We start from the raw sequence: 27351 nt of genomic DNA on the forward strand, positions 1-27351 counted from the left end.
GCTCCATCCATTGTCCCCAGCTAAACCAACAACAAGGACCCGCCGTGCTGTCACTGTCCCTGCAACAGCGTCCTTGCTTAGGCACTGAGCCAGAGCCCACTGAAATCAGCCAGAGTCTTTCCATGGATCTTAATGGCATCAGCCCCTTAGCGCAGCTGCCGTCTGAGGCTTGACCCTGATCTGGGGTCCCACGGCTCTCAGCAGAGGAGGGAGCCTGTTCTGCAGCCACTTCCATGGCTCCCCCTGGCCAGAGACTTATCACAAGGTTCAGCGGTTTGCTCGGGGGTGAAAGCCCTGGAGTTGGGAGGCCTGTGTGAATTTTTGAGAATGCCCCTGCAGCTGGAGACTAGCTAGGCCAGGAATACAAGCTCACGCCCCTCTCCTGATCACTTCTGCTTCTGCCCTCAGTGGGAAGCAAAGGAGCCAGCAGAAACATTTGATATTTCTGGGCTTTGATGGATCCCGAGCAGGGTTTGGTTCAGGTTTTCCAGGGAAGTTCCTGGCCTGTTCTTAGCTTTAGCGAAAGCAGGAGCTGAATCAAAGTCCCCTCCTGTTTAGGGGTATCTGCAACCTGGTCCTAGCTTGGGCACTGCGCTCTCAAGAACGGCCGAAGGAAAGCCCCAGATCACAAAATCCTGCCTCTGGGGAAAGCGTAGAACCAGATCGAAATACATCCCACCTCAATCTGCATCTGCTCCTTCTCCTCACCCCTGCCCCTCCAGAGACAGTGGGAGGGGCCGGGTCTCAGGAGAAGGCAGAAGGGGAATGGAAAGGAAGAAAGAAAAGAGGAGAGTGAAAAGGAAAGACGGGAGAGGGAACGGCAGAGAGTCAGAGGCTCAAGATGGCAGCTTGATAAAGGCCCTAAATTGCCGGGCAGCGCCCAGCCCTGGAATATATACGCTCCTCTGAGCCCAACACGCATTTGCTCCTTCTGTGGTACTTTCTGAGCACGTTGTTTGTGACCTAAATTGCTGGCACAGGGATTTTAATTCATTCTCAGCTGCAATAATCACTTGAATTTAAGATTCTCCCCCCCCCCCACCAACCTAACACACACTTTTACCCTGCAATTTAATCCACAATGCAATTCCCCATTGATGGCTCCTTTAATGACACAGTTTCTCCCATTACGCAGCTTTCGCCCAGCCCCTCCCCCCCCCCGCCGAGCGGCCTTTCTGTTTTTCATGTCATTTCAATATTATTGGAGAATCTAATGAACTTGGAGCTGTCTGGCTTGGTTTCCATTGTGTGGGGCGCTCCTCCGTTTCCTTCATCCCCTTCCCCCTCCACCGCTTTCTCTTTCCTTCCTTTTATTTTAAATTGATTTATCGGTACCTCTCCCCCCCCCAACCCCATTTTATTTATCTGCTTCTTTTCCTCATTTCTTCCTTTGTCCTGCGGGGGGAGGGGAAGTGAGGGAAGGAGGAAACATTTGCAGAGGAAGATAGGAATCTCAGTGTGTCCTGAAATCAATCCGGCACCCAAAGTTTCTGCTGCAACGGGGGTTGAGCCGGGTTCTGCTCTCAGCCTGGTGGAAATCCAGATCGTCTGCATTGAGTTTACTCTGGATTTCCACCCGGATCAGCCTCCTCTGCTCTGCAACCACGTGTTTATTAAGGAAGGACTAGATGACTCTGGACTCGCTGCACTGATTCCCGCAATAGTGCATCACGATGGCTCGTGCTGCTTCGGTTTGGCACCCTGGGTTTTGAGGCCCAGCCGTAGCATGGGATAAAGCCCAGATGCTGGTGTAAATAGCCCAGCCCTTTCAGCTGTCCTGCTTCTCCTCCTCTTCTCCCCTGGGCATTGCAATCCAACCCTGCAGTCAGCAAATACATTTTTAATGCTCTCTGCATCCTCTTACACCCGGGCCGACGCGCCACTAATGGCAGGCGTGCTCCCTTTGGGGGCTGAGCCAAAGCCCACCGGAGTCAGTGAAAATTCAGGGGTTTTGGGTTAGGCTCTAAGTCTGAAGCCGGCCCATTGGGTGTGCAGAGGGGAGGGCGTCCATCTTTGTAGCTGGGCTGGTGTGTGTGGCATTGCGTGTGTGTGTGTCTGCGGGGGAGGGAATGTCTGGTGCTGGCTGCGTGGAGCTGTAGGGTTTGTGCGTTTCTGTGACCGTGCTGAAGGGTTTGCATGTGCCTGTGTCTGACGGGAGCATGCACAACACGAGAGGGGCTCTGTCTCCGGGGTGGGGGTGCGGCTGTGTGTGTTAATAGCGAGCGTCCCAATTTCATTCCCTCGCCAGCCCCCAGCTCTCTGTGGGGCCGGCTGGGGTGGGGTGTGGTGGGGGGCGTGCCCAGAGAGATGACTGGAGGGTAGCTCTGATGTCAGTTCTCCCCATTCTATCGTCTGCCACTGAATCTCTCAGCAGGAAGGTTGGGACGTGGGTCAGCCCTGCAGCACCACATGGGGAGCTCGTAGCCACCTAAGAGATGGCTCCCACTTACACCAGGGCTGTGTTTGGCCCGCTCTCCCCGTGCACCAGCTGGGACTTGTCGTTTCAAGGCTTTGGGCTCCTTCTCCAAGATTTCATTTAATTTAAAAAAAAAAAAGAAAGAGAGAATTAAATGGAAACAAAGGAGTTGCAAGTGCAATTAATGGAGCACCTGGGGAAGAAAGAGAGGCGCTGCGCCGGGGTCTCTCCCTCCATCAGCAGAGTGTTCTCAAGCACTCACAAAGAGCCCTTCTTAATCGCCTTTCGACATCAAGTAGGAAATTATAGGACACGGTTACACTCCTTCATTCAGGTGCCAACCCAGCCTGGGCCACCAAGCGCGGTCGTTGTGGGGAAATTCAACAAAGAGGAGAGGGAAAAAAAGAGGGCGGGTTTATACAACAGCCTGGGTTCAACGGCTGTTGTCTGAGCAACACTATGCCCTGGAGTTGAAACATGGGAGGGGAAAGTGAGGCGGGGATGGCATGAGCATGGTCGTGCTGGGAGGAAGCTCCCCCCCTCAGGGCACTGCTGGGAGGAAGTTCCCCACTGTAGGGCACTGCTTTGGTAAAGCTCACATTGCTTAGGTCAGTCGCTGGCATGGCACCGCTGGGAGGAAGTTTGCCACACCAGGGCACTGCTGGGAGGAAGCTCCCGCTGCTGGAATGCTAGCTGGCATTGGCAGGATACGGGTATGGGGGGAGCTGGCGTTAGATTAAAATAGTTCTTGGTACCAGTGATGGCTAGTAGAAAATAAGCCCTGCGTGGTGGGAGGGCACGGGGGGCGGGGGAGAGCTCTGTAGGGCTTTAATGGTGAGATAAGGAAGCCAACAGCAGAGACTGACGCGGGGTGGAGACTGGGGAGGGGACAGGGCAGGAGGCCAAGAGGGAGGGACAAGGATTAGAGACTGAGATGGAGTTTGAACCAGACTGGGACTTAATGGCTTACGAAACCTGGAGAAGGAAACAAAATTGCTGATGCTAAAGTCCAAGGGTAACCTCTGTCTGGCTGAGCTGCTGAGTAAGAGCATTGGGGAGTCAGCCCTGCCCCTTCAGGTCACGGCCTCGCTGATGGTTATTGAATCTCCAGGGCTCTCTGTTCTCCCTTGGTTTCGCTCGCTGGAGCAGTGCAGTGGAACAGCTGCCGGTGCCCTCCTGAGAGCGATCCCTGGTGGGAGGCCTAGGTGGGAATCCAACCTTCCCCCTATGGGATAAAGCACTAAATCCTCCCCAGGATATCCCTGCCTCCCCCCTGAATCCTGCTCCTGGCTGGTCACGGGTTGGAGAGATGCTGCTTCTTTCCCACAGCAGGTCCTGGATGGAGCATTTCCAAGATCAGCCCCTAGGGGCTGTCAGTCCTTGGCATCTGAAGAAGTGGGTTTTTTTTAACCCACGAAAGCTTATACCCAAATAAATCTGTTAGTCTTTAAGGTGCCGCCGGACGCCTTGTTGTTTTTATAACCCTAACAGTTACTCGGCTAAACACAGCATCATTAGAGTAAATTATTTTGGGATAACCCTGACTTAATGCCAGGATCCGCCCACTGTTGGTTCTTTGTAGCTCCAGAAGTCCCTGTTGGGAATGGGTGTTAAAACAGACCAGTTTCTTTTCCACCAAAACACCAATGAATCTCTGTTTATTTTGACTAGGCCTCATCTGGTATTTGATACATGGGCTAGGAATTAAATTAAGGCCACAGTTAGTCTGACGTGCCATAGGCTGATTTTAAAGAGAAGCTGATGCCTAATGAGGGGAAATCATTAATTTTAAGTGCCTTCCATGCGGAGGATCCAAAGTACTTCACAAACATGAATTAAACTCTCACTACCCTGGGAGGTAGGTAGCTGATCGCTAATCCCTTGCAAAGAATCTAGATTAGTTCTAATCTACCCATAGATCACTGGAGTGGGCATATTATCCCCATGGAAGAAGCTGAGGCCCAGAGAGAAGTGACTTGCCCAATGCCAAACAGCAAGACAGAGGAAGAGGAGGGGGGCAGAACACAGGAGTCCTGGCTCCTTGCTCTAACCATTAGGTAACACCACTTCTCTGTTCAGTTGCTAGAGCAGGTTTCATTAGTTAGACCAGCTCGCTGCTTTCGAAAGTGCTAAGCAGTATGTCTGTCTTCTACACCTTCCCTTCCCTGTATTTTCCCAGCAGGGATATGTGTGTGTCAAGGTGGCTCTTTGTTCTTTAAGAGTCTATCTGCAGCTCCTTCTGCTGCTTCTTACATCATAATCCTCTGATGGTGACATCACTGCTGGTTGTCATAGAGATGTTTATGTCACCAACACAGGATTATGATTACTTCAGTAAGCAGCCGGAGCAGCCAGGCTCATTTAAAATTGGACATTTGAGCGGTAAACCCTTCTCCTGGGTTAGGACCAATGTGTGGATTTATACCGATCAACCATGCATACAAACAACAGGAAGCAGTTTTATGTCATGCCTTCCTATATAATCTAACATTATTACATCCAGTCCCCAAGAGAGTGCAGAATATATAAGTAAATACCCTGATATGGTGCTATAGCAAACAGATGTTAGGAAGAGGCACAGATTTATGATCAAGAGGCAAAAATGATGGCTGAGTTCCCATCATGGCTTTGGCACTGACTCGCTGTGTGAGCTTGGGCAGATCACCTTTCTCTATGCCTCAGTTGCACCGTCTGTGAAATGGGAACAATGATCCTGCCTGTCTGTACTACATAAGTACTGCTCATTACCCTCCCATGAACACATGATGCTCTGTGTTGGTGCTATTGTAACTCTCTGGTGAGTGTGTGATACGAGACTCCCTCTGGGCTGATCCACAGAGGATATGAGTTGTGGGTTTTTTCAGTCTCTAGCTACTTGGCTCTTTAGTTCATGCTGTAGTGGCTCATGCTTTTAGCTTTGGAGGTCCCCAGTGAGTTGGCCAACAGGGCAGCCACCATCACACTATCATTCTTAGATGCTACTAATAATCCTCCAGCAATGTGCATGACACTGAAGAATACCTCCGTGAGGCATGGCTAGAAAGGGTTAAACATCCTGCAAAATAAATAACCCTCAAAAGACATGTGGGGAGAGAATGTTTGTGTTTTTGTGTATTTCCATGTGTATGAGTAGGGTCGACAATGTAATCAACAGTCCCTGTCTATGCTGTATTCTGATCATTCAGAGGTCAAAAGAACATCCTAGCATTTTAATGAATTGTAAATGTGGGATATCTCGGTATGCATCTCTCTTTGTAATGTATAGCAAATAATCTGTGAATGGTGGAGGAACAAGCAAATTGCCTTATGTTAATTCTATAGCTAAGTACCGGGGATGGACGTCCTTCAAAGTCATGCTAATTACCTTTTGAACTCCAACTTGTCAAAAGACATGAATTGGATAAAAGATCCTTGGGTCCTGATTCTGTCATCTCAGATCTGCTTAGGCTTCATCAGGGGAAGTTTGAGTCTCACGACTGAGGTCTCAGTTATGCTGGTACACCCTGAATATGGTATTTGGACATTGGACTATGAACTATTTCTGAAAGAACTCTTTGCAACTACAAAGCTCCCCATCTCCGCTATGAATCTGATCTTCAATTAATTAAACTCATGTCTGTATGTATATTGATTTTTTTAACCATACTCTCTCGTTTTTTTAAAATAAATTTTAGTGTAGTTACTAAGAATTGGCTGTAGTGTGTATTTAGTTAAGATCTGGAATATTCAATAACCTGGGAGGTAATGTGTCTGATCCGTTGGGATTGACAGAACCTTTTCTTTTATATGATGAAATAAGATTTTCAGAAATCATCATATTTGACATAGGTACCTGGATGGAGGAGGCCTGAGGTTGGATCACTTTAAGAGAACTGTGTTGTTTGGATTTCTGAGTAACCAGTAAGGTAATAAAGAAGCTGGTTTATGCTGTCTTGGTTAATCTAAATATTGGAATATCCACCGGTTTTGGGGGGATTGTCTGCCCTATTCTTTGCAGTTCACCCTAATTGAGTGACCACCTCTGGCTCCCCACTAGGACCCTGGTCACAAGCTCAATGAAAAACAGGAGAATGTATCTGAATCTAAGGCTCTTCAGGCTGAGATGCTCCTAAGTGACCAGTGATTGGAGGGTGGGGAGAACTCTTGAAAGGGATTGTCAAATAGCATTGGGCAACCGCCTCTGAAAATCAGGCCCCTCTAAGGTGTCTCAAGTTAGCCATCCAACCCATAAGGCTGCAAATATTACTAGTCATTTTTGAAAATCTCATCTGAGCCCATAAACTAATGGGCCTGGAAATTCCTCACCCTTCTGGAGGAGGGGAGGGGGGTGACCAAAGCTGATCAGGTTTTTTTCATCTGAAAACGCAGATGCATCAAAACCAAAACTGTTCGCTGAAAAGAGTGGGGTTTGACAAAGGGTTTTTTTCTTGACATTTTGGGGGGAAATAAAAAAAAGTTTTGAAATTGCCAAAAGGTTTTGTTTCTAAATGAAAAAAATCCCAGTTGTCCAGCTTGAAGCGACTTTTCAGTTCAAAGCAGAAGTGAATTACAGTAAACATAAAAAAAAGGTCAAAATTGAAACATTTCAAAAGGATCAAAACAAAACATTTTGATTGACCCAAACTAATTTATTTCTTCAGATTTTCCGTTGGTGAAGATTTCCTGAGATTTTTCTCTTTGTCTCAATCCAGGAGCATTTTTCTATATCATGAAAGTCCCCACTTCCCACCAAGCTCTAGGGATGACTCAACAAATTGCCCCAAGTCAGGGTGATAGTCAGCTCCCCTAGACTCTGATCCTGCCATCGGATCCATGCCCAGGCCCAAAGATCCACCCACATTGGATCCAGGGCCAGGATCGGGGCCGCATGGGCCCCCTGGGATCTTTGTATGGACTTCAGAAACTTCCCTCCCTCCCCCAACTTCTGCAAATCTGAAGCAGCAGAGATAGTGGTTTGCATTGCATCTCCCACAGGGACACACTTTAAGGGGAGACAACGCAGTGCGGCAGCAGGATTCATTGTGAAAATCCACGCGTCTTGCGGCGTTTTCCATGGGGTGGGTAGCCAGTCCCCACTAGCCCCGCCCCCTGCACTAGCCCCGCCCCTATGGCCACGCCCACGGCGTTAGGAAGTTGCTGGCTAGTTAGTGACACGCGGAGGCTGGACACGGGGCAGCCCGATCACCTGCGCGCAGCCATGTCGGGCAAAACCCGGCTCCCCAGCCGGGAGCAAGCGCTGCCAGGCAGGCCGCAGAGACTCCCCGTGTCAGGTACTTTCCACGTGGGCTGCTGGGGGAAGGGGTGTCAGTCGCCCATGGGGGGTGGGGTGGGAAAGGAAATCCCCCCCCCCGTCCTGTCTTGCAGGGCTGGCTCCTTCAGGGGGTACTGAGGAGGTGCAAGCTGGGGGCCCCGTGGCGGGTCCGGGCTCAGGGAGGGAGGCTGGGAGCTGGAAGGGGAGTTTTAAGTCCCAGGCGCGGCTGGTGGGAGCGGCCATGTGTTACGGGACTTCTTGTCACAAGTTCAGGCTCTGTGGCTGGGAAGCGGATCTTGGGGAGCAGGGGCTTCCTTCCATGGCCCCCCTCCCTCCGGACTGAGTCGTTCAGCCCAATCCTGCATGGAAGGAGGTGGGGGGGGTGCTTGTGATGTTGTTTTAAAGATACACTACCCTTCCCCCGACAACACTGCCCCCCCCAGCAACACACACACTCCCCCTCCCATTGATTGCCGGGTTGTGGTGCTTGCGTGCACACGTTTATACTTACAGGCAGCTCCAGGCTTCCCTTTGTCTTTGCGGGGGAGGCGGGGGGGGAGGTCTTTTGTAAGCGAATGGGTGCACTGAGTTGCAAGGCCTCAGCTGATGGGCCAGGCAATGTTTGCTGAGGGTGGGGTGGGGGAGACATTGCTGGGCTCCTGCAAAGAGGTGGGGTTTCAGAGCCCCCTCTGCTTCCAAAGACATGGGCCAGCCCGTGTCTTGGCACCGCGTCTCATAGTCTCTGGTCTGGTTTAAAGGTGACTTGAAAATAACTAGGGCCCAGTTGTATGGGACCCCTGAACTCAGGCAGAGCCCACTGGCTTCACAGACCAGCTCCCAGGCCTAGCCTTGCGCTATGTCTCTGGTACTGCTTAGGGGCAGCCCTAAACAGCGAAAACCAAGGCAACCCTACGGGGGGGCTCAGAGCCCGGCTCAGCTGACTCGGGCACCTACAGCCAGGCTGAAAATAGTAGTGTGGGCGTCTGGGCTCAGACTGAGCCGGGCCTCAGAAACCCAGTGACGGGAGAGGGTCTTGGAGCCCAGGTGCTGCACGTGTGCACGCGTTTAGCTCTGATTCACTGCCATGTTTGGGGGGGGTTTGGTTTTTTTGCTGTGTAGACGCACTGTAGGTGTGACAGCTCCTATTACCCCCCCCACCCCGTCTCGATTTTTTCACACTTGCTGTGTAGACGCACTCTAGGGGTCCCTCCCTTTTCTGTGATGATGGTTTATTACTGGTGCTCCTGTAATGCAGGGGGAGCCCAACCGTGGCTTGCGAGCCACACGCGGCTCTTTTACAGTTAAAGTGCGGCTCTCGGGACCACCCCCCATTCTCCACTGGGGACCTCTGCCTTGCAGCAGCGTGGTGGGATAGGGGCTTCTGCCCAGCAGGGAGCGGGGCTCAGGGCACAGGACACGCCTGCCGGAGCCCCAGCAGGCCCGACTCCCGGCAGGCGTGCCCCGGCTCTCAGACTTCTGAAGGTTGTCGGTGGGTCAGTAAGTGTGGCCGCCCTGCTAAAATGCCTAGGAGCCCTGGGTCTGGATGAGGACGCCCTGTGCTAAGCTGTTAGCCAATACATATAGTTAGGCGTCGTATACACCATACATCCCTCGGCCCGCGCCGCTTCCCGCAGCCCCCATTGGCCTGGAGCGGCGAACCGTGGTCAGTGAGAGCCGCGATCGGCCGAACCTGCGGACGCGGCAGGTAAACAAACCGGCCTGGCCCGCCAGGGGCTTTCCCTGAACAAGCAGCAGACGGGCTTTGAGAACCTCTGGTATACACCATGTTAATAGGTATTATGTGCACAGAGTTAACAGGAGATGCACGTGGGTAGGTGTTGGGAAGTTGTGCTGACTGAATGTCATGTGCTCGTCTCACAATTCTGTTCACCCACGTCAGGTATCCCGCAGCACTCGGCAAAGCTGAAGTCAGCTTTGGCATTAGAAAATAGGGAAGGTGTCAAAAGACAAGATGCATGAATGGTGTGTCCTTGCTCAGACTGGGGAGCACCCCTGCGCCCAGCTGCTTTGGATTGTGATAAACGAGAGAAGAAATTGGTAGGAATGGGTGGGTTAGATCTTAGGTGAAGTATAAAGTGCTTTTAGCTTGTAAGCAACCGTATTATAAAGAAAAGTAATGTTGAGGGTGGATCTTTGAAGTGAACATGCTGCAAATTGCTTCCCGAAAGGCGGGGGGCACATGTCTCCTTTTTGTATCGTACTGTTTTGTCTTTAGGCAGTAAATTGGCTAAGCTTGGTTATTTGGTCTCGTGAACATTTTTATTACTGAACCGCGAGTGCAGTCAATCAATCGGCTACATCAGTAGCGTTGTATAAACAGAAGAAAATGACAATCCCTGCCCCCAAGGAGCCTGCAATCCAGCACATAACCCCTCATGGGGAGTCTCTGCTGCAGGAGTGTTGTACGTTAATTGTCAATGTTCCTGTTGTGACCTAACTCTGGATCAGCTGTGTGCCAGCTCAGACAGTCCATGCATGTCCCCGTCCCCCGTCCCCCCCCCGCTCTTTTCCTGATGATGTACAAAGGCCTCCAAAAGAGATTTTGTTCTATTTTTTTGTGGGTGATTTTTTTTAACACTAAAAATTCAGGTCTTACCTACTCCTGGGAGACTCTATGGATGACTGGAGATCTTGTACGTCATGCAGGAGAGGGGATGTGAGCCTTTTCTTTAGATTCTTGTGAAAATATTTTGTTTAACTCAAACGCCTTAGAAAAAGGGTTAGAAATTCGTCATCTCTATTTTCTCAGAGAGAGCTCACCAATTCTAGCTGTACGCCATCAAATGAGTCCTCCAGAGGAGACCAGGTTTGCCCTTCCTGATATTTCTAGGGTAGAAAGCAAGTAGGAAAGAAAACAAAACAAACAAAAAAAAAAAAACCCCAGTTGTTTTTTTTAAAAGAACAATCTGGACTGCTTCCACCATAAAGAAGCAAAACCAGGGGCACAAGGCCATGTAACTTTCTTTGCAGGGCCCCTTTAAGAAACGCCCCATAGGGCTGGGCTTTGTGAACCGCTGGTCCATAAAATTGCCATGTGAAGATTTAGCAGGGGAAGGGTTCCCAGTTACCTTCCGGTGGTGGATTAGCCACTGGGCCACCAGGGCCTGTGTCCAGGAGCCCCGGCCAATTGGGGGGCTCCAGGAAAAATGGGTGGCCCCGCACCCCGACCTGCTCAGCGCTCCTGATGGGGAGCGGGGTCAGTGTGTGGGGGCTTGCCCCACTCTGCCCAGCTGGTGCTCCTGCCAAGGACCGGGGTGCACCAGATGGGGCGGGGGGGGGACTGCAGGTGGAAGGAGTGGCCAGGGACCCCCCACTTGTTCTGGCCCAGGGCCTCCCAACCCCTAATCCTCCTCTGACTCATTCACCCCGGTTTCTCACGATCCAGCCGCTAGCCATTTTTCTCCTGCAGCACGCTGGGGACTCAGACCGATCCTAGGGCTGAAAGGATCACGCAGTGAGGCTCTGATTTAGCGGTCGGGGCAGGGAGAGACGTAAAGATTCGAAACGTGCCCGGCTTACGTAGAACGAGGCGGTTACATTTGGCGTGGACTCGCTAGAAGCATCTCACTGACGCCTCCCCCACAAAAGCCTTGGGGCAGCCCTGTGATCCTGGCAGACCTGAACCGGTAGGATCAATTTGGCGTATGCCAGAGGTCCCAGCTGAGGTGCCCTAGGTTCTAGATATACAGATTGAGAGAGCGTCTCTGCCCCCAAAGAGACAACAGACAAAGGGTGGGAGGAAGGATGGGGGAATTGACCCAGCGCAATTCAGTGACTTGCTCACGGTCACACACGCTGAGACTGGCAGAGCTGGGAATTAAACCCAGATCTCCTGAGTGCCAGTCCAGTGCCCACCTTCCATCTGCATGGCCGGGGAGACTCATGAGTGCTCATTGTCGCTGGGCTGGCTTGGCGTCCTGGCTCCCAAAATGCCCTCCTGTCATCATGTGGCTTGGCTGTGCCATTCTTCACTTCCTGTCCTAAACGGCGGTGTGCAGTCAGACTGCTGCCGCCATGGTGATGGGGTGGGAGAGGATGCCTGGGGCTGTTGCGATACCAGAGCTGTAGGGGAAAGGCCCTGTGTGAGCTCCTCTGCCCTAGGCAGGAGGGGGCACACCACAGGGCCCTGCTGAACTTTTGACGACAACGGGAGAGCGATGAGTCTTGTTCGGATCGTGTGCCTGGCGGGCCGAACGCTGCAGCGACCAGTCTCCTTTTCTTGCCCTTTCCCGGCTCGCTCGGAGGGGAGACAAGAAAGCTGGCAGGCCGGCCAGGAGTCCAGGCCTTGCTGAGTCACTCGGCTCTGGCTTCTTCCCAGAGCAAAGAGCTCCCCTTTTCTAGCGCTAGGATCGGCTTGGAAAGCCGACGCTTCTGGGCACTCGGGTGCCTCCCAGAACAACCCTCCTCTCCAGGGCAGGGCCGTAGCGAGGAGTCTACCCCTTGCACCCGTTCCATTGCCTACAGCCTTCCCCGCATCAGACCTGCCAGGGCCTGATTGGAGACAAAAAGCCCCCGCGCCGGCTACCACCCCCAGGAAATTACAGATCAGCCTTTGCTATTGTCATTAGCAGAGGCTGATCTGTGTGAGGTGGGACAGGGTCTGACTAGCCGGTGCCAATGTTCATTCCTGTGCCGCTGGGCTCCCGCCCGGAGCTGGAGAGAAGAGAGCAGCGCTGAATCTGCTTGTTTCCATGGCACCGTCCCATTAGGAAAGCGGGTTCTGCGTGGTGAGTGGTTGGCTGCTGGGACCTGGCTGAGACCCACTGAAACTCATTTCATGCATCAGCCCCATTGGCTGGGAACCGCCCTGGTTGCTAATGAGCTGGGGATTCGGAGCGGGGTGTGAAGTGGGCGAACCCAGCGGGAGGGGAGGGCACAGGTGGCTGTGTGCCCAGATGCTGCCTGTGCGGGGGGGGCTGATGGGACCCTGATGAAAGTAAGAATGTCCCTGGGCCTCCTTTGACTTCCAGCAGCTTCCCTGGGGACGGCTCTGCAGCCTACAGTGCTACGGCCATGCCCTGCGCCCCCCGTCCCCCCGAAGTGCAGGCCTGCTTACGGCAGCCTTATGTTCCTCCCGTGCCAGGGACTTCTCTGCCTTGGACCCTGTCTGCAGCTGGCGCGGTGTCCGGGGCCAACCCCACAATCCATCTGCCCCGCTTCCTATCCCGTTAGCAGCCCCGCCGAGCCATCCGCTGCCCCCCTCCCTCGCTGGGATTCCCACCCACGAGCTTATCCATGGGGGAGGCCTGTGGGAGGAGAGCGCTGGCTGCGTGGGGGCGGGAGCAGAGCCAGTCAGCCCCATGGGGAGGCAAGGCTGGGGCAGAGCAGGGCAGGGGGAGCAAGGCTGGGGCCAGAGGTGGTTCTTTGGCCCTGTGTGCAACCCCCTCCCTAGTAGGGTGGGGGGAGGGGGCTCTCGCCCATGTCTGTACCCTCCCAAAGACTCTGGGAGTCTGGAGGCCCGGTGACCAGCTCCGCAATGGATTGTCAAGGGAGCGCGCCTGGGGGGCACTGATCCCTGGGGTGCGCGTCCTGCTGAAGCCCCCCTGCGCCGCGGGGCCTGTCCAACGTGCCTCGTGCTGTTAGCTCACCCTGAGCATCCGTGCGAGAGAGGCTGCCTCCCGCCCCCCCCTTCGCGCTCGGTCGCCCCCGTTTGTATTCTGGGCTTGTGCCGGGGGCTGTGCTGCGGAATGAGGCCCCGCCGCCAACAGGGCTCCCATCACGCCGATGGGGGGAGAGGAGGGTGGGCTGTGCTCGCCATGGCAACAGATGGTGTTGCTAGGATACAGCAGAGGAATGAAAGGATGAGAGGGATGCCCAGAAGCCTCCCTCCCTGCCCCCTCCGCCTTCTCCTCCCCAGCGCTCCCCACGTGTCGGTGGAACAAGACTATTCAGGAGGCGCTGCCCCCAGCCAGGCCCAGGGATGGTGGGAGCACAAGGGAGGGGGGTGTATGAGAGAGCCACCAGGGGGCGCTGCCCTCCAGTGCCCGTGGAGCCCTATTGTTGTGGCTTTCTGGGGGAACGGGTCCCTGTGCTGCTGTGGCATCTGGCTCCGTTCGGTGCATGAAATGGGTGCTACGTGTGGGGGACAATAGAGTGCTGGAGCTTGGCCGTGCCCCTGGTGGGGTAGGGTGGGGGGTTGCAGGTTTGATTCCCAGAGGCCATTCCGAAAGCGTCAGGGTGCGGTTCTCAAACGGTGCCCCCTCCCCGATGTGTCCGGGTACGTCTCCCGGGCGCCGGGGGGGCTCTGTCCCCTTGGCAGCGAGGCGGCTTTGATTTCTTAGCTCGCAATGTTGGCAGCGCGCCCTGGGACCGTGTTTCCGGCCCCGGTGTGAGAGTGCTTGGCCTCCTAACCCCACTAGGCTCTTCAGATTATTACTCTCCGTTTGTGCTGCAGTCGTGCCTAGAAAGGCCAGTCGTGCACCCGGGCCTTGGTGGGCTGGGCACTGCACGCTGGTTATTAGGTGTCTCACCCATGTGCTAGCAGCTCCAGGCCTGGACCAGGAACCTGTTGTACTAACCTCACAAACGCAGAGCCCAAAGGCAGTCCCCATCCCACGGAGCTTACAATATACCTGTGAGACGAGAGAGCAGGTGTGGACAGGCCGGGAGCACAAGGACAGAAATCCTGGTGTCAGGGCCTGGTGCGAGTAGGGCATAAAGGGGCGTTGGTCCGTGCTGGCAGCATCGACTGTGACACGTGCAGAGCCGGTCGTGGTGAAGCATCAGGATGCAGCATGCTCCCTAACACGTCCCGTTGACACCCCCCACTCCAATCCGGGTCAAGACAGACCTGAGGGTGTGTCGCTCAGTGGTTAGAGGAGGGATCTGGGAGTCAGGACTCCTGGCTTCTATGCCCAGCTCTGTGTGTGTGTGTGTGTGTGTGTGCGTGTGTAAAAGCAGCAAAGAGTCCCGTGGCACCTTATAGACTAACAGACGTTTTGGAGCATGAGCTTTCGTGGGTGAACACCCACTTCGTCGGGGGTGTGTGTGTGTCTATGTTGCCCTGTCACTTTCTGTGCCCGAGGAGTTTGCCCATCTGCAAATGCGGATTGTGAACATCCCCCCCACCCCATCTCCTCCCAGGAGGTAGACAAGGCTTAACCTGGCTTGTGTAAAACATGATCTTAGGTCGCCGGTGGGCTTATTAATAATACATACATTATAATGAGAGGGGCAGTGTGGCCTGGTGAAAGGGGCACTGGACTGGGTCTCAGGCAGACCTGGGTTCTGGTCCCAGCTCTACCACTGGCCTGCTGGCTGACCTTGGGCAAGTCACGTCCCCGCCTCGGTGCCTCAGTTTCCCCACCAGTAAAATGTGGATAATGACTTAACTATGCTGAAGATCCCCAGGCAGGAGCCCCACCCCGGCGTGTGTCAAAGCCCTTCCCACCCAGCTGTGTATAGACGCAAAAGGCCCCCCCTGGGCACGCCCGGGCTGGGCAGGGTCAGGCAGGTGTGTCATGAAGCGAAGCAGCAGGTCTGAGTGGAAGTGGATGAGCCAGGCCCTCTTCCTGTGTGGTCTGTAGGGGGGTATTAAGAGGGTTTCCTTCTCCCAGCTGGCAGCAGGGGCTAACCCGGGGCAGACAGACGTGCGGGTGGGGTAGGACCAGCGAAGGCAGCCTGAGCTTTGCCTTCAGTGTCTGGCCGTGGCTGGGAGAAAGTTGTGGCATCTGCGGCCCTGCTCCCTGGAGTGGCAGGAACTCTACCCCGCGGGAGCCACTGGTTCTGGGGCGGGGTCCTTACCCAGGCCCCTCCCCTCTCCCTAGCAAATGAGGAGAGGGCAGCAAGGTGGGGGCGGGGCTAGCGCCACCCTGGCTCACTCTTAGCGGGAGTCACCACCAGTTTCTCCAATCCCCGTGTAAACTGGTCCCCGCAGCGAGTCCTCCACCATCACCCTCTTCCCCCTGATGCTCTTTCTGCTCTCCCCCTCGTTTGTTAAATCAGGAGAAATGGGGGCGGACTGATCTCCCTGTGCCTGGGATCAGAGTAGGTCGCCCCACGGGGAGTCAGATTAACTCTAGCGTGTATGGCCAGCACCTAACGCAATGGAGCCATGTGTTGTTTTTTGCTGGGGCTACTGTAATGGGAGAATAGGGACCGATGGGATTTGGGAAGGGCTGAGCTAAGGTAGGGGAGTGAATGATCTGCACCTCCCGGCGCAGGGTGCCGGCTGAGCTCTGGGGTCTCCTCTTCAGGCCGGGAACTGGTGATGTGAGTGGGGAATGGGGGTGAGGAAGGGATGGCTGCTCAGCAGGGAGCCGTGGGCCAGGTGTCTTAGGGAGGTGGGGGAGGAGAGTTGGGCCGACCCGCTGGTCAGATGAGTCGTGGCTGCTGCCGGGGGCTGGGAGTGAATGGAGGGTGAAGGAGGCAGGATATGGCAAACCCAGGAAGTGTCTCCACCCCGCTGCTCTCTCCCATGAGTGATGAGTCCCGAGTCCTGTTCGGTGTGCGATGGTCCTTGTGGCCTGCTGTCCCAGTGGCTAATCACGGCCGAGTGGGGGGCTGGCAGGCCCATTCAGTGCCTCTCCCTCGATCACGCTCGAGTGAATGGGGCTGGCGGTGTGGAGGGAGGGGCTGGGCGCTGGCCTCTCATCCCTGCAGACCTCTATTCCCCTCCTCTTGGGATCACGAGGGGACTCGCGCCGGAACAGAGCCCCCCTGCTTCGCAGATGTTCGCCCATGTCGGAGAACCACTGGGAAAAGGCAGCTCCCCTATTCCTGCTGCCTGACGTGCCGGGGAATCTCCTCAGCCAGGCACAAGGTAGATGAGGGCGGGCATGGCTGTGCCTGGCTATGGGGTCTCCAGCGCTGCAGGCGCCCTTCATGCTGATGCCCTAACCCCGCCATTGCTGGCCAGCAGGGGGCAGTGAAGGTGTTAACGCTTCTGGCTGGCTCTCTCCAAGGCTGTATCTGCCGTGGTCTGTATCTGCCTCTCGTCTTGTTTGGGCTCTGGACTGGTTGCCGGGGAATGTCCCAATGATGCTCTGTGCCCTGATTACTGTATCCCTGGCAATGGGCGGGTGCTTTTCCCCCTTCCCCCAACTCAGGCTGTTTGTCACAGTCGCTCGGTGCTGTAATCCAGTGCATTTCCAGAAACATAGGAATAGCCAGGCTGGATCAGAGCCGAGGTCTGCCTAGCCCAGGATCCTGTCTCTGATGGTGGCCAGCACCAGACGCCTCGGAAACAGGTATAAGCACCCCATAGCAGGCAGGTATGGGATAATCTGCTCCCTACGTTAGGTCTCGTCCCTAATCCCTAGTGATTGGAGAGCAGCTTGAGCCCTGAGGTCTAATATCCCTTCCCCAAATTGTGTCCTCAAAAAATATCCAGAGCGATCCTTATTAGTAATCCATGTAAATGTCTGTTTCTGCCCCTTTTTCATCAGTTGGTTTTCCTAGTCTTCACTCCTGCCCTCTGCCAACCCCACCGTGCACACGGTCGCAGCATTATCAGCCCCAAGCATTGAAGAACAATGCAGCAGACCCCTCCAGAATTACGAGCTGGACTTTAAAAATCGTAGATATTAAAAACCTAATATATGGTGGCGGTCTCTTTATTTGCATTCCGACACTGGAGCGTGTGTGTGTGTGTGGGGGGGGGGGGGGTGTCATAGTTTTAATCTTTTCTCCACACCTATGAGGGCTAGAAACCTGCTTTTTTGGAGAGCGCAGAGAGTCTCGCATCATCCCGGGACTGCAGGATCGGGGGGCGGGGGGTTTAAGAAGAAACACCAAATGTGTTGCAAGACTCGTGATAAAACCCTAAGAGTTGCCAACACTGTGACCAAAAGCCGGTGAGAGATGGGAAGGTCAAAGCTGCTGGATAATGTGGCCGACGGGTGAGAATCCAGGAAGGCTGGGGATGGAAGGACGCTGCCACGTTCTGCAAGGCCAAAGGATTAGCCCTAAACGTGCAGTCCCTCAATGAACGCGAAAGCTTCCGTCGTTTTTAACTTTTTGGGGAAATGAGCTTCTGGAACTGCCTTGTGCTGGGGTGAGTGAAACTAACTAGCCACCGGGGTGAAACTGACCAGGCTAGCTCTAAGCTCCCTGAAATACAAGCAGGCATCAGCGCTGGAAAAGCAGGCCCTGTTTGTTTGTTTTCTTTGCTGCAATCCTTTTTTTAATTTAATAAGGGACGATGCTGTTAATAAGGCCAGCAGGATAGTAAACAGATCGCAGTACAGATGCTTTCGCAAACAGTGTCCCGCCTAAGGTGAATCACAGGCAAGTTGGACTGGGTGCTATTTTCCTCTTTCAAAAAGTTTGTACCTTCCCCTCAAGGGGTGTGCGTGAGTGTGTGTGGTGTTCCCACCCGTGGAGGGGGTGTTCAGAGGTGCATGGCTTGATGCTCAGAGATGAACTGCGGGGAGAGCGAAGGGTTCGGTGTCTGGGACCTATGGCTTCCATCTCGGCAGGCGTCTTCGTGGGAGGCCGGGGAATCCGTCAGCACCGGTTCCAAACCAGGGGGTGATCGGGGCTGCGGCAGGATGAGGCTGCTGGGAAGTGAGCTCTGGGGTCCCGTGGCGAGCAGGGGCTCCTGCCTCGGTCTCCTTTCACCCAGGAAGGGCCGGCAGCAGCTTGGCTTCTCCTCTCTTTAAATCCCCTGGGTGGGTCTGAGCCCTGTTCTCAGAAGTCACCAAGTGACCTTCCGTAGGTGAAACTTGCATGTCATTCTTCATTCCTTCTCTCTCTCTCTCTCTCCCACCCCCTCTCCCTGTCCCATGATGCTCTGCACCTCAGCAGGCTGGTGCCATATAAAAGAGTGGCTGCTTCTGCTGCCCGCGGATGTTCTCCCGATGGCAGGAGGGGGGGAAGAGCCTGGCACCGCTCAGATGCGAGATCTCCAGCTCCTGTCAGCCTCCTCCTTGCCTGGGCTTCTGTCGCCTTCTTTCTTCCTGCCCCACCCCCTCTCTTTGCCCCCTTCCCGGCGTTCAGAGGCTCCCGGAGGCAGTGGGCACAAGGCGGGCGTCTCGGAGGGGTCCGACGGGCACCGGCCCGCGTGGTGGGGGGAGGCCCGTGCTCAGAGGTTGGTAAACGGCTGCTTTTCTTTCTCTCTCTCTCTCTCTCTCTCTCTCTTTTTTTTTTAAGTAAACTAGTTGCTGTGAATTTTTGATTCTTCCTACTTCGTTGGCTCACGCCCTGGATCTGCAAAGCAGGGGGAACAGCCCGAGAGAGGGGGGCGGGGAAAGCGGGGGTGGGGGGACAGAGAGACACTAGGAGTTGGGATGGAGGTTGGCAAGGAAGGCGCGAGACAGAGGGAGAGAATAAAGCTGGCACAGGCTGGAGGGCTGCCAAGGATGCTTGGCAGCAATGCCAGGGAAGGCTGGGGCGGCTCGGGGCTGATGGTGCGGTGTGCAGGGAGGGGAGTGTGCAGGGGGAGGAGAGGTCGGGGGTAGGAGGTGGGGGGAAGTTGGGGGGGCTCAAAGCCTTGCTTTTTGCGGGGGGGGAGGGAGATGATACAAACAAATCTCGCCTTCCCACATATTGTTGGTAGCCATCGATGGCTGTGTGAGATTTTATTTTATTTTTTTTCCCCCGCGGAGCCGGGAGTGGTGTTTGGGGAGCGCAGCCCGCTCCTGCGCTGATTGAATTGAATCCGGGCCAAGGAAATTATGTAGCCTGCCTGCCCTCCTCGGGAAAGGGGAGAGAGCCGGAGCCAGGGAAGGAATCGGCTGCGAGCTGCCAAGCCGCCCGGCTGCGCTGCCAGCGAAACGCCTCGCAGACCCGAGCCCAACTCTGGGCTTGTGTCTCTTCCCCTCCCTGGCCCCCAACTCTCTCCAGTCTGTTCACATTTGGCTACTAAACCTTCGGAGTCCTTAGCAGGTAGCCCAGGGCAGCTAGGAAAATCAGGACAAGACATCCCCACCTCCGCGGCAGCTGTGTGCTTTGGAAGCAGAATAAAATGGCTCCACTCTGGGTATGTGATCGGGGGAGCTGGGGCTCGGGGTGGGGAATGGGGCTTGGGCCTCCTTGTAAGGGGCTGGGTTGCGTGAAGTGGGGATCTTCCCTACATTTGGAGGGTGCTCCCTTGTGCAGTGGGTGGTGATCACGCGCCCTGATCCTAAGGTCGCCGGCGTCGCCCTTGCCCTGGGATCGGCTGGGCTCCGAGGTCTGGGAGCCTCCCTGGCTGTCACTGTTGCTGTGGTGGGGGTCGGGGGCACGGCGCGGGAGGCCGTGGCTAGAGCTGGGGAGCGTTATGTCTGCTAAGGTAGGATGAGGACCATGGAGAGTCATGGTTCCGCCTGAGTGGACGGCTGGGGGAATGCACAGACACTGGGCTCATCAGCATTGCCTTGTGGGGTGGGGGAGGGCAGGAGGAGGCTCCCTGATTAGCAGGGATGGGATGGAAGAGTCTGATGAGCCCATCTAGGAGCGATCGGCATAGTGGATCTTTGAGATCGGTTGAGAGCTCAGCGTCAGGGCCTGCCGGGCTTCTGCAGGGCCCCCTCCGTGCAGAGATGGCCCCACCGAGCCGTTCCTCTCCCAGTGCTGCACCCGGCTGGCCGTTTGGGGTCGCTCTCAGGGGCTGCGGCGTGAGCTGGTGGGCCCGGCCCCGGGAGGGGTGGGGGGGCGATTGGGTTACTCCCTTGGGGTGGGACTGTGTGCCGGTGCTGGCTCTTACTACCCTGCAGCGACACCTCACAGCCGCGGGAAGCTGATGAGGGGTGGGCCGCAGGGCTCCCTTAGTGATGATTCCCTAGTGGGGAGGGTCCCTAGCCCACCCCACTCGGTTCCCAGGTTCTGGCGGAAGGTCTGTTAGGAGAGCGCGCGAGGCGGATGCAGATACAGTATAAGCCGGTATCTGGCGTTAAGTGAAGGCTGGCAGGAGTCTCCCCCTCGTGCGGAATTGCTTGCGTAGCTGCTAGGTTGCTTGGAGCGCTGCGTGGGGGTGTGTAAATCTGGGAACGAGGCGATCTGGGGAGGAGGAGCCCGGAAGACGTTTAAGGCAAAGGTCTTTTCTTCCAACCCTTTACTGGATGGAAGGAAGGAAGGCCGGTCCTGAGGGTAACGTGCTGCATCAGAGGGCAGGGATCCTCCGGGTTGTGCTCCCTGCTCACTGTCTGTCCGGGGCAAGTTGCTTACGCCACTTTCTCTCTGAAAGGGTCTGTTAATTTTGGGTGCTCATCATGAGACCCCTTGGGCCTGATTTCTGAGCACATGCTGCTTCCGTCAGCTGTAACGGCTGCTCAACACGTGATGAAAAATCCAGCCCAATTATCCTGTGGCAGGCACCCAAAACTAATGGGACACCTTTGAAAGTGTTGGTCTTCAACCCTCAGTTTCCCCATCTAATTTGTTCCCACCATGGGCCCATGTAGGACAAACGACATGCTGTGTGAATGCTACATGAGCACCCTGTGTTTTACACATTATGCCTCTGTGAGATCAAACATGGACTCGCATAGTAACAGGGGCCCCTGTGGAGGTCCTGACACGTGTCCTCTCCCGAAATATGGCCCTCCTGTGTCATCCTAACATGCATGCCCTTTTCGCTGGTGTAGCAGGATTCCATTCCTCCATCCTCGCCCACCTATAGTTGACGGATCGCTGATTGCTTTGCTGTGTATTGAACATCTCTTCACCAGGTATCTACCCTCTTGTGCACACCAGCTCTCTGTAGGACGTGGGGGCAGAATAGATCCACAGCTGGTATAAAGCTAGGAGCCCCCAGGCGCCAATCTTTCCCTGCGCATTGTGCCGACAGAGTGGCAGGCACTTTGCAGATCAGTTAAGAGTGGCTATCTGCTTCCTAGACCTTACCCACCTCCTAGACAAAGCAGGGATGGTGGGGCAGAGTGAGGAAAGCCCATGTCACTGAGTGGGGAGTTCAAAATGCCTCTTGTGTTGCCCTGCCCTGTCCAGGTGTGGTGTTAAGCCCTGATGGGGTGGGAGAAGTGGGTTGCCTTGGAGCAGAAGGCGGAGGCGTATTGGAGCGGGGTCAGGGAGGGGGTTGTAAGCAGAATGGGATGGGGGAGGCAAGGTGCTCTGGATTGGGGTGGGGCCAGGCGCCCTGTTCCCAGTGGAGATCGCTTTACTCCAGTCCTCGAAAGAGCCCCACTTCAGCTGGTCCCCACACAGCTCTGACCTCAGGTGGGCTGGCAGGGAGCGCACCTGTGTCACGCACGCTGCTGCCCGCAGATCTGGCTCCCAGAGGCGCAAGTCTCTGGTGGGAGATGGGCCATGGGTTTGGATGTGGGGGAGGTCTAGGTTGGATATTAGGAAAAAATGTTTCACTAGGAGGGTGGTGAAGCACTGGACTGGGTTCCCTAGGGAGGTGGTGGAATCTCCTTCCTTAGAGGTTTTTAAGGTCAGGCTTGACAAAGCCCTGGCTGGGATGATTTAGTTGGGGATTGGTCCTGCTTTGAGCAGGGGCTTGGACTAGATACCTCCTGAGGTCCCTTCCAACCCTGAGATTCTGTGATTGCTTGTGGCTCCCTGTGAGCTACGCTGCCAGAGAAAAAAGAAACCCCTGGGTCTAGGAGAAGGATGCTCTGCCTTGTGGCCACAGCTGCTCAGTGGCTGATCCTTTGCCTGGGGTAGGGGGGGAGGAGACTCCACTCAGCAAGCCCCGTTGGGCTTCATGCTCCCGGTCATTAGCCTCTGCAGACCTGGCTCCTGATCACTAGGACACAAGTGCAAACACTGACGGTGCTGCGGCGTCACCGACCCAGGGGCGTCCATGCTGCGAGAATGGCAGTGTGCTCTTCATAGCTTCCGAGGCCAGAAGGGACCACTGTGCTCATCTTGTCTGGCCTCCCCGTATAATGCAGGCCAGAGAACTGCCCCCAGATCGTTCCTATGGAATTAGAGCAGCTCCGAAAACCCTCTGTGGAGACGCCCAGCTGGGAGAGGGGGAAGAGATCACTGCAGAACTGCCTGTGTGAGGAGCCCGTGCCTGGACCAGCCTGGTGGTGGGGAGCTGTGGGTTGGGCTTGAGGGGCACTGGCAGAGCTGGGGTGACAGGCCTGGCAAAGAAGGGGGCTGTGGGTTGGGCTTGAGGGGCACTGGCAGAGCTGGGGTGACAGGCCTGGAAAAGAAGGGGGCTGTGGGTTGGGTTTGAGGGGCGTTGCCAGTGCTGGGGACGTGGGGGAACAGGTCTGGAATAACCAGGTGCTGCAGGCTGGGAATAGGGGGATTGGCAGAACTCGGCGTGTGGGGGCAGGGGGCCAGGACTGGAATAACAGGGTGGGCTGCAGGTCGGGATCGAGGGGCATCACAGAGCTGTGTGTGGGAAGCCAGCGTGGCGTCTGCCCCCGCTGGCACCATCTAGTGCCAAGCAGCTCTATCCTCCTCCCCCTTGTACGGGCACGGCCATAAATCATCTGCGCATCCTGCAGTCGGCTCCCGAGAAGCGACCTGCCCCGGCGGCCGGGGGAGAGCAGCTGGTTCTGCCTCCCCGGGCAGCCCCGTAGACAGACACCCTTCTCCCCACGCCCTGTTGAACCCCCATCGCTCTCCTGCCTCTGGGAGCCGCCCCGCTATTCACACCGAAGCAGCAGGCTTGAGGCCATTAAGCATGGTGATCTCCTGCCTGCCAGGAGGAGCTTTCGGCTTATGTGCCATCCTCATCCCATGTAGAGCGCATGAGCTGAGCTGTGTTGAGCTGCCAGGGCTGTCTGTGCTCCTCCCCCACCCTCACCCTGGGAGGCCCCGATAGGAGCATTAAGGCCGGGATGCTCAGCTGATCTCTCCCAGGCTGTCTCTGAACATAGATTCTCCCATCTGTTGGGGGTGGGGGGGTCTCTGCACGAGTTGTCCTCGCTTCTCGAGTGAACACGAGGCCCCGGGAAGATACAAAGGCTTAAAATAGAGACCTGGGGAAGAGACAAAGGAGCAGATCGGGGCCATGCAGGCTAATCCCCAGCGGGTGGTGGGGGCGTTGGATAACCCTATTACAGGTCTGGGATTAGCAGGCAGTTGGGGCCGTGGGGCTGATGCGCTGTGCGGCAGCATCTGGGCAAGCAACCTAACCAGTTTTAAGATTGATGGGGCTTGATTTGTGGATGGGGCGACCTGCCACACCAGGGGACTGGATTCTCCGACCCAGGAGGTCCCTTCCGGTCCTGTGGTTCCGACGATCTTCTCCGCCCTCCGATGCCCGTGAGCTCGGACCCATTCGCAGCAGATCATGTCTCTGACGGGGATGCCCCTGTGGCCAGGGCTCTGCTGTAATGAATGGAAAGAGGATTCCTTATGGAAGCTGCTGGACCCAGACAGAGCCAGTGGCTCCCTCTGGCTCTTGGCTAACACAGCCGATGATAGCCCCATGCAGGCTCTCCTGAAGTCCTGGCCAGGGATGGCGGGCGGGGTACGCGACACCCTCTCCAAACACACTGTTCAGAGGGGCATCTGGATAGAAGGCACTAAAGGCTCGGACCCCTGAGTCCTTAATGAAATTAACTAGCGTTAGGAACCTCCAAAGTGCTGATTCCCCTTCCCATGGTTCCTCCTGCTGTTTAGGCCCTGGGATTCAGATGACTCCGAAGGGCTGTTTTTTCTGTGCTCTCTTGGGATCTTGCCAGGCCACTGGCCTTATAGGAACGGCTGAGCTGTGAAGGTGAAATTCACCCCCGTGCAGCAAAGGGCCAGGATAGGGGGTGCACAGATCTTGAGTCCCACTTACGCCTTCCGCATGGGGCCTGGGGGGTGAGTTTCACGCCGCCGGAGGGGCTGATCGTGTGTGCAATGGAGCCCCGGGCGACAGGCAAAGAGAAGCTGCTGCAGGGCCCCGTGCTGCATTTCCTGGGTTTCCGTTGTGTACCCGCGGCCCGGCGGGTGTGGTCCAGTCGCTGTAACAAAGGCGGCTCCTGGGCTCTCGTGCCAGCTGAGCTGCTGGTGCTCTGCCTGTGACCCTGGAGGAGGGAGAGTTCCTTGACCTTGTGAAAACTGGGGAATGGGGGCGGGGGGGCCCTCCCTGAAAGCCAGGTGCAAGAAATGAGCTGAGATTTCCTGGCGAGTGGATCTGGGTGTAGTCACCCCAGACACGCCCAGCACAAGGGCACCAGAGGCTGAAGGAATGGGGTTATTTTAGGCAGTGGGTTCGTCGCGATGGGCCAGGCCCCAAACGTCTCTTTGACCTGGCTGAACAGGGCTGAGCCTGCTCTTTGTGCCTAATGACTAAGACCTCGGTGAGGAGCGGATCGAGGGTGGAGCGAGGCCGGGGGAGTCCACAAGACCATCTCTGGGAGAAGCTGGAGAACCCCCTGGTGCAGCACAATGTATGGCGCCGACGGGTCTGGATTCAGCCACTGCTGGTTTCGGAGTCCCAGCTTGACATGACTCTTGGGTCTAGCTGGGGGTGGGGATTCCAGGTGCCCCTCTCGGGCGGGCAGCCAAAGCTTCGGTCGCAAGCTTTCAGTACTTTGATGTGGCTCGGGCACTGGACTAGGCACTCAGGAGACCTGGGTTCTATTCCCGGCTCTGCCCCTGGCCTGCAGATTGACTTTGAGCAAGTCACTTCACCTCCCCGTGCCTCAGTTTCCCCATCTGTAAAATGTGGACAAAGATACTGACTTCCTTTGGTAAAGTGCTTTGAGCACTGTATAAGAACTAGGGATTATGGCTATTAAAGACTTGGCAAAGGGGCTCATCCACATCTTTTTCTCCTCCTGCAGCCAAACATGCCGTCAGCGGGAACGCGACGCTCCCGCCGTTCCCAGAGGGAATGCAGATGGCCGTTTTCGGTGTGTGGTTTGTTCCCTCTCCCTTCTCTAACTTGGCGGTGGGGCACCGGTTGGGTGAGAGTGCGGGCTGCCCCCTCCTCCTTCCCTCTAGAACTCGGGCCAGAACAGCAACCGTCCACTGCGACCAGAATCGGCCATGTGGGGGGAGGATGAACCATTGAGGTTGGAGATGGCGGGGGGAGGGGGAGAGCTATCAGCCCCCCTGGAGTCTATTCTCCAGCCCAAGAGCAGACGCTGCCCCCTCTGTCCTGGGGATGCTGTTCCACAGCCTAGATCTCACTACCGATAAGCAATTGCTGGCAACTGTCCTTCGCTCAGTTTCATTCATCACCTCTGGTCGGCCCCTCCCCCCGCTGTCAACAGCCCCTTCCTGGCGGGCTCCCCCGTTCACAGTCCTGAAGGCTACTAAGGGCCAAGTGGGTCCCCCACCTTCAGATCAGTGGGAGAATTCGATCTGAACAGAGACTCTGCTGGTCGCACGCAGCGTTCACCCACCTCCTCTGCAGACCTGTAGGTGTCTGCGGTGTTAAAAGCCACATGCTGACCTAGGGCCCAGCCCCGGCCCTGATGCCTGGGCGTGGTGTGCTCGTTGAAGTCAATGGCCGTTGCGTATGGGTGGACTGGAGAGCAGGAAAGGGACCTGCCCCAAAGCAGGTTGTGTCCTGCCAGGCTTGGGCTGAGGCCGAACTGACGCTCCCTGGTTTCAGATTAAGCTCTTTGCATTGAATTCACCGTCTCGATCTCCTGTTCTTTCCAGGCATGGGATGTTTTTGGGGAGCCGAGAAGATGTTCTGGAACTTGCCAGGCGTCTTCTCCACCCAGGTGGGCTACGCAGGAGGCTTCACCCCAAACCCCACCTACAAAGAAGTCTGTACAGGTAACACCTCGCTTCTCGTCTACTTGGGGAACTGTAGCTTCGCTTTGCCACGAGAGTTCCTATGACCCGGACTCTTAATTGCCTGGAGATTAATAGCTTAGAAGGAACCTCTGTGACCATCTAGTCTGGCTTCCTCCATAACACGGGCCGCAGGGCTTCCCTGTGCAAACGAGAGCAGATCTTTTAGAAAACCATCCCATCTTGCTTTTAAAAATGGCCGGTGCTGGAGAATCCCCCACGACCCTTGGGAAATTGTTCCAGTGGTTAATGACTCTCATCGTTAAAAATGTTACACCTTATTTCCAGGCTGAATGTGGCTCGCTTCAACCTCCAGCCATTGCATCGTGTTAGACCTTCCTCTGCCAGATTGAGAAGCCTATTAGTAAATATTTGTTCCCCAGGAAGGTTCTTATAGATGATCAAATCACCCCTTAAACATCTCTTTGTTACCTAAATAGATTGAGCTCTCTGAGTCTATTGCTATATGGCAGATTTTTTCTAATCCTGTAATCATTCTCATGGCTCTTCTCTGAGCCCTCTCCAATTTATCAACAGCCTTCTTGAATTGTGGGCACCAGAACAGGACACAGGATTCCTGCAGCGATCCCACCGGTCCCAAATACAGATGTAAAATAACCTCTTTACTCTTCCTTGAGATTTCCCTGTTTATGCATCCACAGATTCCATTAGCCCTGTGGACCACAGCGTCGCACTGGTAATTCATGTTCAGCTGATTATCTACCTCCTTCCCCAAATCTTTTTCAGCGTCACTGCTTTCCAGGATAGAGTCCCCCATCATGGTCATACGGCCTACGAGCTGTGTTCCTAAATGGATGCATCTGCATTTTGTTTGCTTGCGCCCAGCTTACTACGCGATCCGTATCTGATTAGTGACCTATCCTCTTCATTATTTATCACTCCTCAATTTTTGTGTCATCTGCAAACTTTATCAGTGAGGTTTTTATGTTTTCTTCCAGGTCATTGATTAAAAATGTTAAGTAGTGTAGGGCCAAGAACCGATCCCACTAGAAACACACCCACTTGATGATGATTCCCCATTTATGGTTACATTTTGAGATCTATTAGTTAGCCAGTTTTT

At 55.3% G+C, this 27351-nt stretch overlaps 1 protein-coding gene across 7 annotated transcripts in view; it reads left to right on the plus strand.

The window, feature by feature from the left end:
* Positions 1 to 7554: 7554 nt before the first annotated feature.
* Positions 7555 to 27351, plus strand: part of LOC123355326 (peptide methionine sulfoxide reductase MsrA-like) — a 99560-nt gene continuing 79763 nt past the window's right edge. For 6 of the 7 annotated variants that reach the window (XM_044997672.1, XR_006575066.1, XR_006575065.1 and 3 more), the window contains exons 1-3: positions 7555 to 7686; positions 25307 to 25375; positions 26133 to 26252. In XM_044997672.1, coding sequence (XP_044853607.1) covers positions 7614 to 7686; positions 25307 to 25375; positions 26133 to 26252 — 262 coding nt within the window. In that variant the 5' untranslated portion in view covers positions 7555 to 7613. Of the gene's footprint in view, positions 7687 to 18496; positions 18718 to 25306; positions 25376 to 26132; positions 26253 to 27351 lie in introns of those variants that run through there. The other variant, XM_044997673.1, reaches the window with a different exon arrangement.

Source organism: Mauremys mutica, chromosome 23 (assembly GCF_020497125.1).
Source record: "Mauremys mutica isolate MM-2020 ecotype Southern chromosome 23, ASM2049712v1, whole genome shotgun sequence".
NCBI lineage: Eukaryota > Metazoa > Chordata > Testudines > Geoemydidae > Mauremys > Mauremys mutica.